The sequence below is a fragment of the Balaenoptera musculus genome, chromosome 7 (assembly GCF_009873245.2).
Source record: "Balaenoptera musculus isolate JJ_BM4_2016_0621 chromosome 7, mBalMus1.pri.v3, whole genome shotgun sequence".
NCBI classification, from domain to species: Eukaryota; Metazoa; Chordata; class Mammalia; order Artiodactyla; family Balaenopteridae; genus Balaenoptera; species Balaenoptera musculus.
The window spans coordinates 37,636,867-37,651,024 of NC_045791.1; the positions used below are offsets into that span (position 1 = coordinate 37,636,867).

The window sequence follows — 14,158 nt, forward strand, 5'->3', positions numbered from 1 at the left end:
AATATGCAAAACAAACTTATGATAGAAATCAGATCAGTCGTTGCTTCTGTTAGGAAGGGTTTGAGGTTGACCAGGAAATAGACATCAGGGCACGAGGAAACTTCCTGGGGAGATGGAAATGTTTTATATTTTGATCTGAGTATATCACTATATGTGAATACCTCAATTAAACATACATTCTTCTCATCAAGAGGCACTATCAAGAAAGTAAATAGACATGCTAAACCATGGGAGAAATTATTCTCATTACCTTATACCTGACAAAGTAACTTTTATCCGGAATATATAGTAAGCTCATTCAAATCAATTTTAAAAATAAAGACAACTGAATTTAAAAATGGGCAAGGAACTTGAATGGATACGTCATAAAAAAGATGTATGAATAGCCAATTATCACAAGAAAAATTTCTGCATATCATTAGTGATCAGGGATTGCAATTAAAATCACAATGAAATATCACTATGTACACATTAGAACGACTAACTCTAAAAATACTGAAAACGTCAAAAGTTGGTGAGCATGCAGTGTAATTGAACCCTTACATTGCTGAAGGTATTGGAAAATGGTACAATCACTTTGGAAAACTCTTTGGCACTTCCTGATAAAGTTAAATATGCATCTACCTTACTATCCAGCAATTCTACTCCTGGATATTTACCTGAGAGAGATGAAAATCTATGCCCACAAAAAGGCTTGCACAGGAATATTTATAGTGGCTTTAGTCATAACAATCCAAAACTCAAAGCAGCGCATATGTCAATCAACAGGGGAATGTGAAAACAAAGAGTGCACTGTTGATACAGAAAAACAACATAGATAAACCTCAAAAGCATATGTTGAGTAAAAGGCCAACACAGAAGAGACCTTATTGCATGATTCCTTTTATACAACGATAAAGAATAAGAAAAAAGAATCAGGGACTTCCCCTGTGGCACAGTGGTTAAGAGTCCGCCTGCCAATGCAGGGGACTGGGTTCGATTCCTGGTCCGGGAAGATCCCACATGCCATGGAGCAACTAAGCCCCTGCGCCACAACTACTGAGCCTGCGCTCTAGAGCCCACGAGCCACAACTTCTGAGCCCACATGGCTACAGCCCGTGCTCTGCAACAAGAGAAGCCACTTCAGTGAGAAGTCTGCGCACCACAATGAAGAGTAGCCCCCGCTCACCACAACTAGAGAAAGCCCGCGTGCAGCACCGAAGACCCAACACAGCCAAAAATAAATAAATAAATTTATGAAAAAAAAAAAAAAAGAATCAGAACAGTGGTTGGCTATTGAGTGGTAGTATTTGAAACGGGCATGAAGAAACTTGGTGGGGTGATAGAAATGTTCTATATCTTGATGGGTTGGTAATTATATGAGTGATTACATCAATCAAGAGTTATTAAATGTTTATTTAAGGTCTGTGCTCTTCACTATATGTAAATATTACCTCAGTTAAAAGATATATGTAAATATTTATTGCTCTGCTACATGTGATATTAATATTTTGAACAAAATTTATTGCTAAAAATTAAGTGGTGTACCAAGCTTATAAAATATTATTCTGACCAAGCATGCCAAGGCAAGGATGAGTGATAAGCAGGACAGATTATTCTTTTGTGACTATTAAAAGTACTAAAGTGAGAAATCTGCAGTTTAAAATAGAAAACAAACAAATGTAATCAGTGTTTTCATAGCAACAAATGTTGGAACCATTGTGTTCTCCCATGAACTGTCACAGAGTGGTTTTGTGTTTCTGGGGTAATACTAGTGGCAGTAAGTGGTAACTACTCTTGTCTAGTGAGAAAAACCCTTCTGTAGTTAACCATTTTCTCCCTCTTTCAACCTTGTCTGAATATAATGTATTCTTTCCACGTCAGTGCATTTTAAAGTTTTCAAAAACCATTTTTTAACCCTAATAGTTCTATCCAATAACATTGTTACATTTGCTATGGATTTTTGGATTTTGTTGGGGATTGAGAGGAGCGAGAATTTGGAATCGATAAATGTTTCAATCTTGGCTAAACAAGTTAACTCTGGGGGTCTTAGGAAATTAAATGAATATACCGGAGCTATAGTAAGACTGAGTTGCTTTAATGTACAGTTACAAAATATATACGTAAAGTACCTTGGTTTTGGTAAAGGCACAATAAATGTTGGTTACCTTTTATTCCATTTCTATGCATATATATGAGGTACCAAGTCATTCTGCTTTATTCATTCATTTATTAAATGATTTACTTAAATACCAATTATCACACCTATTCAGTACTGCAGAAAAAATTAGTAGTAATATCAGAGAGGAATATAGAAAAATGAGAGAAAACAGGAAGAAATAAAGATTAAATTCTAAAAGCAGGTAACATGCCTTTATAAAGGTTTTCATAAACTAACTTAAAATAACGTACTAACATATTCACAATTGTTTGTGAACTCCATAAAACATTTAAAAATAAATAAAAGGATGCTTTTGAAATAAATTCTGGGATTCCAGTGTAAACAAAGTTGACAGACCCTGTGTACTTACTTCCAGTCATTTCCCAAATCTCATTGAAACGACAGAAAAGAATATGATTATGAGAATAAATTCATAATGGTACCAGCAAGAAAAGGTGCCACCCACAAGCCAGAATAGATAGGAATTCAGAAAATTACAAAGCAAATGTTATCAGTTTGAGAAAGAAACCCAAGAGAACTAAGGATTCTGCAACCTCAAAGTGGAAATCTCTCCAAAAGCTGAATTTCCTGGGTACGACCACCATAATCCCACTGTCAGAGGAGGTGGTGCAAGCTGACCAAAAGAAAAGGCCATGTGGAAAGACTTACCTGTTTGTTGCATGATTTTCAGATTAAATCTGTGCATATAATTCTCCAAAAAAGAAGGATGTGATTACCAAGGAGTCTTCCAGACTTGGCAAGAGAGGCAGAACAGTGTCACAGCTACTGAGGCCACCAGAAGGTAAGTCATCCTTCCTAGAATAAAAGGTAAGTTACCTTCAACCCTAGAGGGAAGGCTCCCCAGGGGCAGACCTTCCTCTCCCTTGTGCAGCCCCTGGCTTTGGGCTTCTTGTGAGTCTCCATCTACCCCACATAGAACCAGCTCTTCTCATGATGAGCTCTTCTCTAATCTGATGTCCCAGATAACATCATCTCTTCAGGGAAGACTTCCATGTCCAACCTACCTCGAGTAGACCCCCCCACACACACACTTTGTTAGTCTCTATCTCAGCCCTCATTTTTTTTTTTTAATCAGGGCATTTATTACGACTATGACTTGGAATTATTTTATTCGACTGCTTACTTCCATTTGTCTCCTTCAATTCAAATGTAAGCTCCATCCCTGTGACACTGTTTCTGGTTCATGGTGCTATTCCCTGCCTTTTCCAGAGCCTGGCAAAAACAAATAAGTTGCTCAACAAAAGTTTGTTGAATGAATGAGTGAATTAGAAAGGTACCCATGGAGCAATTAAAAATAAGCCATAGTTTTATCTACAAGGAAAAATTATTTCCTTAGAAATAATATAGGATATGTTCTTTGAAAGCAATGCAATACTCTAGAAATTAGTCACAAGATGATAGCAAGAAATGAAGCACAGAAAATCTATCTCTATGTACCTAAACCCCTTATAAGTAACTCAAAAAAAAAAAAAAACACTGAAATTACAGATATTAGAAATGGATGGAAAGCAAAAACTACACAGATAAATGGTTGTTTATATGTTTTAGAAACTATCTTATTACTGAATAAAGCATGGGATCAAAAGAAAAAAAACAACTATTTCCAAGACCTTGTTCTAAAAGAAGACCTTAATAGGATTGACCATCTGACCATCCATAGTTTGTATTATAGGTTCTATTTGCCGCCTGTAGCAGCTTCAAACCTAATAGTGGTGAGATATTTAAAAATCAGTTGAATGCTAATTATTGGACACACATTTGCTCATACAATCCTTTGCTGTTTTTAATAAGTAAATTATTCCAGTGCAGACTAAAAGCTGTTGAAAGGGTCTGAGGGTCTATCAATAGCAACCCAACCCTACAGATACTCATGTTAGAACCCTGCTTCTCATGACCACACCAACACAGCCCACACTTTCTATATGATATGCTGGTCCTTCCAAAACAACTCAATTTTATTTTAATAACTGCTCAATGTCTCTCTAGGAATGTTGCATAAATAACGCGCCTAATATTAATCAGAGTTCAGTCTCACACTTAACTTGTGCTATGGGCTGGAAACTTAAAATTACATTTCTTAGACTCCTTTGCCAGCTGTTCACTGGTTAGGTTCTGCCAAAGTGAGGCATTTGTGCTAGACTGGAATTTGAAAAGAGAAGAAGTCATTATTATTTCTGCTGTGGCTTCTGCATAGCAGGCTACTGGCGATGCTCTGGCAGTAGGGAAGGCTAGCACTTCAGATGGAGAAAGGACTCCAAGCTCTTGCACTATCGGTGTGTGGCCTCCTAGCCGCCTGCCTGTCTAACTTAGTGGCATTTGCACTGCACTCCCTGCGGGCATGACGGCCCACTTTAGAGACGGGCTTTGAGTGAAACTCATTTCTCTTTCACTCCCTGACCCTTCTAACACTTTTAGAACCAGTTCCTCTATTAAGTACTGTTTCAAATAACTAGGGTGGTTTTGGTTTCTCAGCCGGGATGGATACAATATGAGATATAGAGGAATTTGAAGACTTAAAAGGGTTATAGAATATAGATATTATTGGGCTGTGCCCCACAGTCTCGCAATCCTTGTCATTGCCCAGCCACTAGACCAAAGAAAGAACCCAGAGTCAGCGACACAGACATCAATGATTTATTGGATGGGGAAACTTACAAGTCAGAGGCAAAGGTCCTGGAGCAACAGCCCACCAGGTACAGCCTGCAGCAGGCAGGACTCAGAAGCAATATTGGCTACACAAGGGAGGAGGAGGCTATCAGTTATAGGGGGCATAGCATCAGAAGGGCTCCTTGGTTGCCAGGGTGACTGCTGGACAACGTGTTCCCACAACTCTTTGGGTTAGCAAACTTTGCGAGGGCTGCTGTTTCCTGTTGATGACCAAACGTACTGGAGGGCTAGAAAAATCATTAGCTGGGGGTCTGGCTGATCATGTAGGTGGTTACTGATTAAACTTTCAACTTAGGAGGGGAAGGTGATCACGCCCTTAAGGTAAGGGTGAGGCAAGACCAGGTCGGACAGGCGTTGTACAGAGAACAAGAGAGCAGCCATCTTATTGGGCCTGATCATACGGATGTGAAATCTTAATAAACTATGAAATATTGTGTTGTAGTTAAGAGCTTGGGCAAATAAGTGCTAAATAAATAGTAGTGGCTATTATTTATTCTGTTTACTGAACAATAGTAACATTTAAAAATTACTCTCAGCTAGTATTAACTACAGGGATTTGTTAGCTTTAGGAGGAGTAAAACTTGGAATGTCTAACTATATATGGGCTCTTCTGTTTCTTTCATTATCTAACTAACTGGATTAGGACAGCTCTGGTAATCTACTGCATAGTTTTTGCATATAGCCCTTACTGCTCTATTAGGAAACTAGGTTTCCCTTCGGCATGTAAAATTTTTGCAGGTTAGGATTTTAAGAACACCATCCTAAAATTAGCTCTTGAAAGAAAAATATTCTTGGAAATATATTTACCAAGAATACATGACTCAGGATAACTATTTCAGTGATGTTATTTTTGTAATCATATCAACTTGTATCAAAGCATACTCCTTGGAGAGCTTCAGACATCACCTTATTCACTGCCAGAGGGTCCATTAATTCTGAAGAGGTTTAACTTTTGACAAAAATGAACATTTCCTAGCTTTGTCTTTACCATTTGTAGATTACACCAGAAACCAAAAGATGCCATGATTACTGGGGCAGGAGGTTGGGAGTGAGTGTGGAGTGAGGTGGGGAAGATTTTTTAACAAGAGGTTAAATAGAAGAATTACAACATGGAGTTTTATGTGAAATGAATGCCATACAAGTGATAAAATGCATAGATTTTTGCAAGTAAAAAGCTTACTTATTATTTGAAATTGTGTATTATTTTTTAAAGTATGTACTTCATATATACAGATCTATTTCAGATCCCTAGTGTTTGTAAGATAAGTACAGAAATATAATACTATACACATTACCCAAAGAACCATACACTTCAACCTAAAGTGTAAGAATTGTCCTACTGAGCAAATGATTCCTGGCAGATGAAATAATGTTATATGAGCTATTTTTAAAGTGGTTAGATGTATCACAAAGCTTTTCAAGAAATATATACTTTAAAATCTAAAGTTAAAAAAGTGTGTGCTGTTCCTCTAAATAGAATGTCTAATACAGAAAATAGAAACAAGTTAATTTCAGTTCTAAAAATTTCATATAACAAGTCTGCTGGAAATTTTTGTAGAGTTTAGTGATAAAAGCTTGGCACAGGGATTGGGAATTTATATTCTAAAGATGTCTTGCATTCTTTCTTATGGACCAAACCAATTGTGGTGAGGGGAAAAAAAGAATCAGCCTTCTGTTTTCTGGATGCGGATTTGAAAGCTAAAACAAACTCTCTTATTAATGTTTAATTCTTATTTTTTAAATTGATAAAAATTCACACAAGTAACGCTATAAAATAAAACTTGATTGAACTATGAGAAATCTAAATTTATAGTCCCCAAACAGCTCATAACTGGGGGTAATATCTTAATCCATTCAGAGTCTTTATTCTGGATTATAGGAGACACAGGCAGTAAGAAACCTCTGTTAATAGGGTACCCCAACTCTAGTCATGAGCAAGTAAAATCTGCAGAAGTCTTTAAGACCTTCTGGCTTAAAACATCTCTGGCCTTGTTCAACAGCAGAAAGAGACACTGGAAAATGGCCTTTTTCTCAAGGGGAGAACCACCTCTCCCTTGGCTTTTCAACCATTGATGAAACCTAAACAATACACAGAACTCTAGCTAAAATGCATATGGGGAGTAGAAGTGTATAAAAGGTGTGGGAATGAAGATACTGAATGATCACACAAAGCACATGTGTAGGACAAGAAGAATGTAAATATAAATCACAAGGAGTTGAAATATACACTCTAAATTCTCTGTCATTTTCCGTAGTTGATTTGTTTGTTTGTCTGCTTTTTCAGCTAATAGGAGATTTGTTATGGAGTGCTTTTGGGGAAAACACCTGTGAGAGGTAAGGAAAGGGAGCAAGATTGGGCAAAAGGAAATAGTCTTAAGGAAAGTATCAACTGACTTTACTGGGAATCTCAAAATGGGATAACCTTCAGAGCTGTCCCAAAAGTTGGGTCAAAAATGCCAGGTCTTTACCCATGTCAATTAAGCACTGCTTGTATTCTGCCTCAAGAAGGAAGAATGGCCTTGGGTGAGGCAGATCTCAGCTAAGGCAATCCTCAAAGGAGACTGCTAGGTGAGAGATGTCTGCTGGCAACATTTTCAACAGTTGAGGTAATAAGACCTTTAATTCTGAAGAGAGTCTGGTGATATAGCCAGCCTCCCGTACAGGCCACTCTCTGTGTGGCTCAGATCCATTTCTTCAAATAAAGTCTGAGACACCTCTTATGGAATTCTAATGGACCTGTCTTCCTGATGTCTTGAACTTCATTTCTGAGGGTTCTGGACCTCTGGTCACCATGGCTTTCTCAGTCTATTTACTGCTAAAATTGACAAAGGGAGCAAAGAGTGGCCCCCAAGTTGGTCACTTAAGCACTGCCCATATTCTCAAGTGCTCCTGCTGTGTAGTAGTAGCCCAACTCTTCTTCTTACCTGCTGGTCCCTTGACACAAGGAGCTTAAGCACTCAGGTGGCGATTATAGTTACAGTTTAATGGGACTCTTGCCAAGTCCCTGACAGAAGTATTCCCTAGCAGAAGCATTTATTATTTTATTAGAAATTAAAAATATTTTTTGCAAGAATTTTCCAACCCAGAATCTTTTAAGAGTGAAAGGGAATAATAGTAGGCAAAATGTGCTATATGTTTACTGTAATCACCTATGACTCAGTGAAAACAATTATGCAACTGTTGCTAGGGAAGAAAATCTTACTTAACATAATAACACACAGAGTTTTATTTTAATGGAGTGGTTGACTTTTTCTGTACTGTTTTATTGTTATGGATGATTATGAAGGGCACATTAACATGGGGTAAAGATATCGTTCTTTTATGTGTATATGTATGTATATATTTTAGAACAACTATGCAAATGAACCTTTTGGTAGGTAGATGAGCATTCAGGATTTCTCAACTTTCACCATAATTAAAAAAAAAAAAACTTTAGAGAAAGATTAATGTCATTATCTCTAACTTGTAGAAGAGCAAAATAACAGAAATAATGAATCCATTATAAATAATCTAAGAAATTCCTGCTCTGTGCATGTGCTCTGAATGACTACTAAAAATAAGATATTTTTCCTTGGTCAGAATATTTTTTTATATTGCTCATCCAAGATCAATAGGGCTAATGCTTTGGAATATCCTGGAATGTTGAATGGGTCAAATTTTGTCTTTTGGACAATGAGGGAAAAAGGAAGAAAACTAAAAGACTACAATATTAAAAATTAGGTATGACTTGTTGACATTTATGTATATATGAATGCTACATAACTATCCATGTTTATATGTAAAGAGAAATTGACTTTTTCTGAAAAGGTCGATGTACCTTGTTTTATTCACTGTAGACTGGGTATCTAGGAGAAACCAATGAGTAATATTTTCTGTGTATTCTCAAGGGTCAATTGCACTGAAATAAAATCTCTTACACTTTAAGGAGTAAAGGTTTAGAATATTTGACTACTGAGTTATCTTTATAATTTTCATATTTTCTCATATTTTCACATCTTTCCAGTGGATTTATTTTCATTCTTCCATTCTATTCAATTACCACATCAAGTTAACTATCCAGTTCTTTCAGTTTTTTGTACAAATAAGCTTCCCCACAAAGTTTATTTAGAGTCATGGCTGCAGAATATTAGCAATTTGCCAGCATTTAGGTGCTAAATGTGACTGTTGCACTCTCCCAGCATTTCTTACAAATGCTTTGTGTGTAACTATAGAAAAATAATGTATTTGTGCAATTAGATATTCTGTATTTTGCACCCTTAACTTTTGGGAATGAACATTCCTATAAAGCCAAAAAAACACAACTTGGAATTTTCTTAGCACATGGAACTTTAAAAGTCTTGTTATTTACCCTTACAGATGGGTGAATTAAGTGATTGTAACTAAAAAGAAGTAACCCAACACCACTTACCACTTGTTTTAGATTTCAAATTTTAACACAGAAAAGTGATATCATCTCTATTACTTTTAGGGGTTCTCTATTGTTCTAATTCTTTCCTGTTTTTTCTTATCCTTATTTTGATATAATTTTCTAAAACTTTTTCAATAAATTGGATCTCTAGTATAGTTATAAGAGAATTTTCATTGAGGAGTCTCACTAGAAAATTCTAAGCATTTAAACAATTTTTCCTATTTAGAGTTCAGTCATTGAGTCTTAACAACAAGGTGCTTATAACAAGTAGCTTATGAAAAGCATTATAAAAAAAAAAGTCTATCATTCCTGTTAGGTGAGAATGCATGAGGTAGTTTCACATGAAAAAGCTAAGGCAGAGTCAGAGGTATAAACAAGGCAGCATTTCTTCACAGGCATAGATTACAAGTACTCATAGATGGAAAGATGCATCTGTTGGAGCAGTAGGTCTGGGATGCTCTTGAAAATTATGATTCATTGCTGTAACATGATGATTTGTGAATAAGAGAATCTATCCTGGGATGTTCGGATTCCACTAAATGTTTTAAAATCAACAGTAAGAGTCTATTTCCATCATTGGTGATCTAATCACAGGAAATGACATCAATCGAATATTTACTATGGAATAATTCTTCCATGACTTGTATAATATATTTTCTTTTTCAAAGCAGCATGAAACTTAGCTTTTCCATGCACTATGCATTATTTAGGCCTCAACTCAACCATCAATAACTCAGAAAACATTTACTAACCTTAGTGATCAATTCAACTATGTAAATGTTACATTATTATAGCTTCATTGATATCCACTTCTTAATACTTACCACAGCTATAATTTTACATTTTATCAAATTATTTGATGGCTACGCTTCTACTAGATTGTGAGCTACATGACAGGAATTTTGTTCTTTGGTTTTATTTTCTTTCTTTTTGGGGGCAATAAGATGGTGCTTTCATCATTCTACAACCAGTGACTAGTAGAATGCATGGCAAAATAGAAGGCAAATAAAATGTATTTAGTACCTCAGGGAATGAATAATGAATAAGAGAAGAATTGAAAATCATTACTGATTTTAATGATCTGGGTAGTTGTCAGGTTGAAAAATGAAGAGAACCATGTCAACATGGCCTTATGTAGGTTAATTTTAGCATCTCCTCTCAAAACAACAGAAAAAATACCAGTGAAACATGAAACACATAAACAATATTTTAAAAGGATTAACTGTGCTAAATAAAACCAATAACCAACAAAATATTAAACACCTCTGTACACCAAAAATGGGGAAAAAAACCCATAATGGGTGAACTGGGCAGATGCCTCACTGAAAGCTGAAAAAAATGATGGCTGTGGGTGGGATAATGGAGATCAAAAGCACCATACAGGTGACAAGGTCCAAAGCTAAGGGGGAAATTATGAAAATAGGGGAGTAATGGCCTGTGCAAGACAAATAAAAAGATTTCAATCATCATATGAGATCAATAGTCTGGGCATAGATACTTTTAAGGCTTCCCAGGTGATTCTATTGTATAATCAAGGTTGAGAAACACTGACTAAGAAAAGTTATTTTCATAAATAGACATACCTTGTTTTTAATGTGCTTTGCAGACAGTGTATAGTTTATAAATTGAAGGTTTGGGCAACCTTCCACCAAACAAGACTATTGGCATCATTTTTCCAATAACATTTGCTCACTTTGTGTCTCTGTGTCATATTTTGGTAATTCTCACATTATTTCAAAGTTTTTCATTATTATTATTATATTTGTTACGGTGATCTGTGATCAGTTATTTTTTTTTATGTTTTACTTATTTTATTTTATTTATTTACTTTTGGCTGTGTTGGGTCTTCATTGCTGTATGCGGGCTTTCTTCTAGTTGCGGTGAGCGAGGGCTACTCTTTGTTGTGGTGCACGGGCTTCTCATTGTGGTGGCTTCTCTTGTTGCTGAGCACAGGCTCTAGGTGTGCGGGCTTCAGTAGTTGTGGCGCGCAGGCTCAGTAGTTGTGGCACGCAGGCTCAGTAGTTGTGGCTGGCAGGCGCTAGAGTACAGGCTCAGTAGTCGCGGTGCAAGGGCTTAGTTGCTCCATGGCATGTGGGGTCTTCCCGGACCAGGGCTCGAACTCGTGTGCCCAGCATTGGCAGGCAGATTCTTAACCACTGCACCACCAGGGAAGCCCTGATCAGTGATTTTTTTTTATTTTAATAAATTTATTTTATTTATTTATTTATTTGGCTGTGTTGGGTCTTCGTTTCTGTGCGAGGGCTTTCTCTAGTTGCGGCGAGCAGGGGCCACTCTTCATCGCAGTGCGCGGGCCTCTCACTGTCGCGGCCTCTCTTGTTGCAGAGCACAGGCTCCAGACGTGCAGGCTCAGTAGTTGTGGCTCACGGGCCTAGTTGCTCCTCAGCATGTGGGATCTTCCCAGACCAGGGCTCGAACCCGTGTCCCCTGCATTGGCAGGCAGATTCTCAACCACTGCGCCACCAAGGAAGCCCTGATCAGTGCTTTTTGATGTTACTATTGGAAAAAGATTATGACTTGCTGAAGGCTCAGATGATGGTTAGCATTTTTTAGCAATAAAATATTTTAAAATTAAGGTATATGCAATTTTTTTAGACATAATGTTTTTGTACACTTAATATACTACAGTATAGTGTAAACGTAATTTTTATATGCACTGGAAAACCAAAAAAAATTGTGTGACTAACTTTATTGCAGTGGTTTGAAACAGAACCCACAATATCTTTAAGGTTTTCCTGTGCTTAACAAAGTATGCACAATCTCTGTGAAATACCTGCTACAAATAGACAAATGGACTCTACATGCTCATAATTCAGAGACTAGGAAATAGGGATGGCCATACAGTGAAATAATCGTGTAAAAATGTATTCCAGTTAAGTAGTATTCAGAGAAATGAAAATTAAAGCATTGTTGAAAATTATTCCATATTCAGATATTCATAAGTGTGAAAAAAAGAACCTTAAATGTTAGACAGGGTGTGGAGAGATAGAAACATTTATAGATTACTAATGTCAGTGTGATAATAAAATGACTGAGGAATGTTCTGAGTTAGTACTAAAGGCTTGAATAGTTTTTTAATAAACTTTGGGCAAGAATATTTCATTGATAATGCTCTATATCTTTTTTTTTTTTTTTTTTTTTGCCAGTTTGTTTGTTTTATTGACACCTGGATGCTCAGGCCTTGACCGCCTACTTCCGGAGCGGGTACAGCCGCTCCTTCCGCTGCTGCTTCTTGGTCTTCAGGTTCTCTTCGTGTTTGTTGAGCCGGCGGCGCATGGCACGCGTTTTCTTGGGCCGCAGATCCAGGGGCTTGTACTTCTTGCCCTTATAGAATTTCCTGAGGTTCTCTTTCTGAGTCTGGTTAATGACGGTGAGTACACGGGCGATGGATTTGCGAACAACTCGGATCTTGGAGAGTTTGGAAGCCGCGCCGCCTGTTACTTTAGCCATGCGTAGCTGGGACAGCTCCACTTTCAGGTCCTCCAGCTGTTTCAGCAGCTCCTCCTTCTTCTTGCCGCGAAGGTCTCGAGCCTTAATCTTGGCCTCTCCTGGTCTAGGCCTGCGTGGGGAGAAAGCGAGAGGCCGGCTGGGGCGGCGCTAGGCCATTCCGCAGGGCCTCCCACAGGCCGGGCTGGTAGATGGGCTCTCAGGATTCGCCACGCGCCCCCCACCCCAGCCCCTGAGCCCCACAGCGCGCGGATGGCGCCCGATTTCCCTACACTCACCATAACTGTATCAATGCTCTATATCTTATATTGGATCATAGCAGAAAGCATTTGATTTTAGGTGGTACCATTATTAGTGGTTTTAGTTTTGATCACTTGGCTGTGGTAGTGACAGCCAGATATTTTCTTTGGAAAGGATTTTCTGTTGCGTTTAAAAGTAACCTAAGAGGTAATGTGCAAATATTTGCTTCTCATCAGCCTTTCATCTCATGGTTTATCATTTATTAATGATATTTGTATGAATCAATTATTTCATTGGGGGTGGCAAAATTGTAATTTTTCTAATTCTGTCACTTTTTCTTTATTAGCTGGCATTATTACCTAAGGATAAGACTTTGATCATCCACTGTGGTGAACTCCAGTGCCTTATAAAAATGCAGGGTAAATCGTTAATTTTTTACTTTTAATTCCAATTTTGGAGTATTGTGTGTGGGCAGACTACTCTTTTGAGAAGCTTCATGGTTTATAAAAAAGTGAAGAAAAGGATATAATTACTTTTTCAAATAGAAATATAACATTTATTTATTTTTTTTAACATCTTTATTGGAGTATAATTGCTCTACAATGGTGTGTTAGTTTCTGCTTTATAACAAAGTGAATCAGCTATACGTATACATATATCCCCATATCCCCTCCCTCTTGCGTCTCCCTCCCACCCACCCTATCCCTCCCTTCTATGTGGTCACAAAGCACCGAGCTGATCTCCCTGCGCTATGCAGCTGCTTCCCACTAGCTATCTATTTGACATTTGATAGTGTATATATGTCAATGCTACTCTCTCACTTCGTCCCAGCTTACCTTTCCCCCTTCCCGTGTCCTCAAGTCCATTCTCTACATCTGCATCTTTATTTCTGTCCTGCCCCTAGGTTCTTCAGAATCATTTTTTTTTTTTAGATTTCATATATATGTGTTAGCATATGGTAATTGTTTTTCTCTTTCTGACTTACTTCACTGTGTATGATGGATTCTAGGTCCATCCACCTCACTACAAATAACTCAATTTTGTTTCTTTTTATGGCTGAGTAATATTCCATTGTATATATGTGCCACATCTTCTTTATCCATTCATCTGTCAATGAACACTTAGGTTGCTTCCATGTCCTGGCTATTGTAAATAGGGCTTCAGTGAACATTGTGGTACATGACTCTTTTTGAATTATGCGTTTCTCAAGGTATATG

At 37.4% G+C, this 14,158-nt stretch overlaps 1 protein-coding gene across 1 annotated transcript; it reads right to left on the reverse strand.

Annotated features, from left to right (window-relative positions):
- Nucleotides 1-12,396: 12,396 nt before the first annotated feature.
- LOC118898123 (60S ribosomal protein L35-like) lies at nt 12,397-12,985 on the reverse strand. The gene is made up of 2 exons (XM_036858093.1): nt 12,980-12,985; nt 12,397-12,797 (listed from the first exon to the last, which is right to left on the reverse strand). The coding sequence occupies exons 1-2, from the start codon at nt 12,980-12,982 to the stop codon at nt 12,444-12,446; spliced, it is 357 nt and encodes a 118-aa protein (XP_036713988.1). The 5' UTR covers nt 12,983-12,985; the 3' UTR covers nt 12,397-12,443.
- Nucleotides 12,986-14,158: the final 1,173 nt, after the last annotated feature.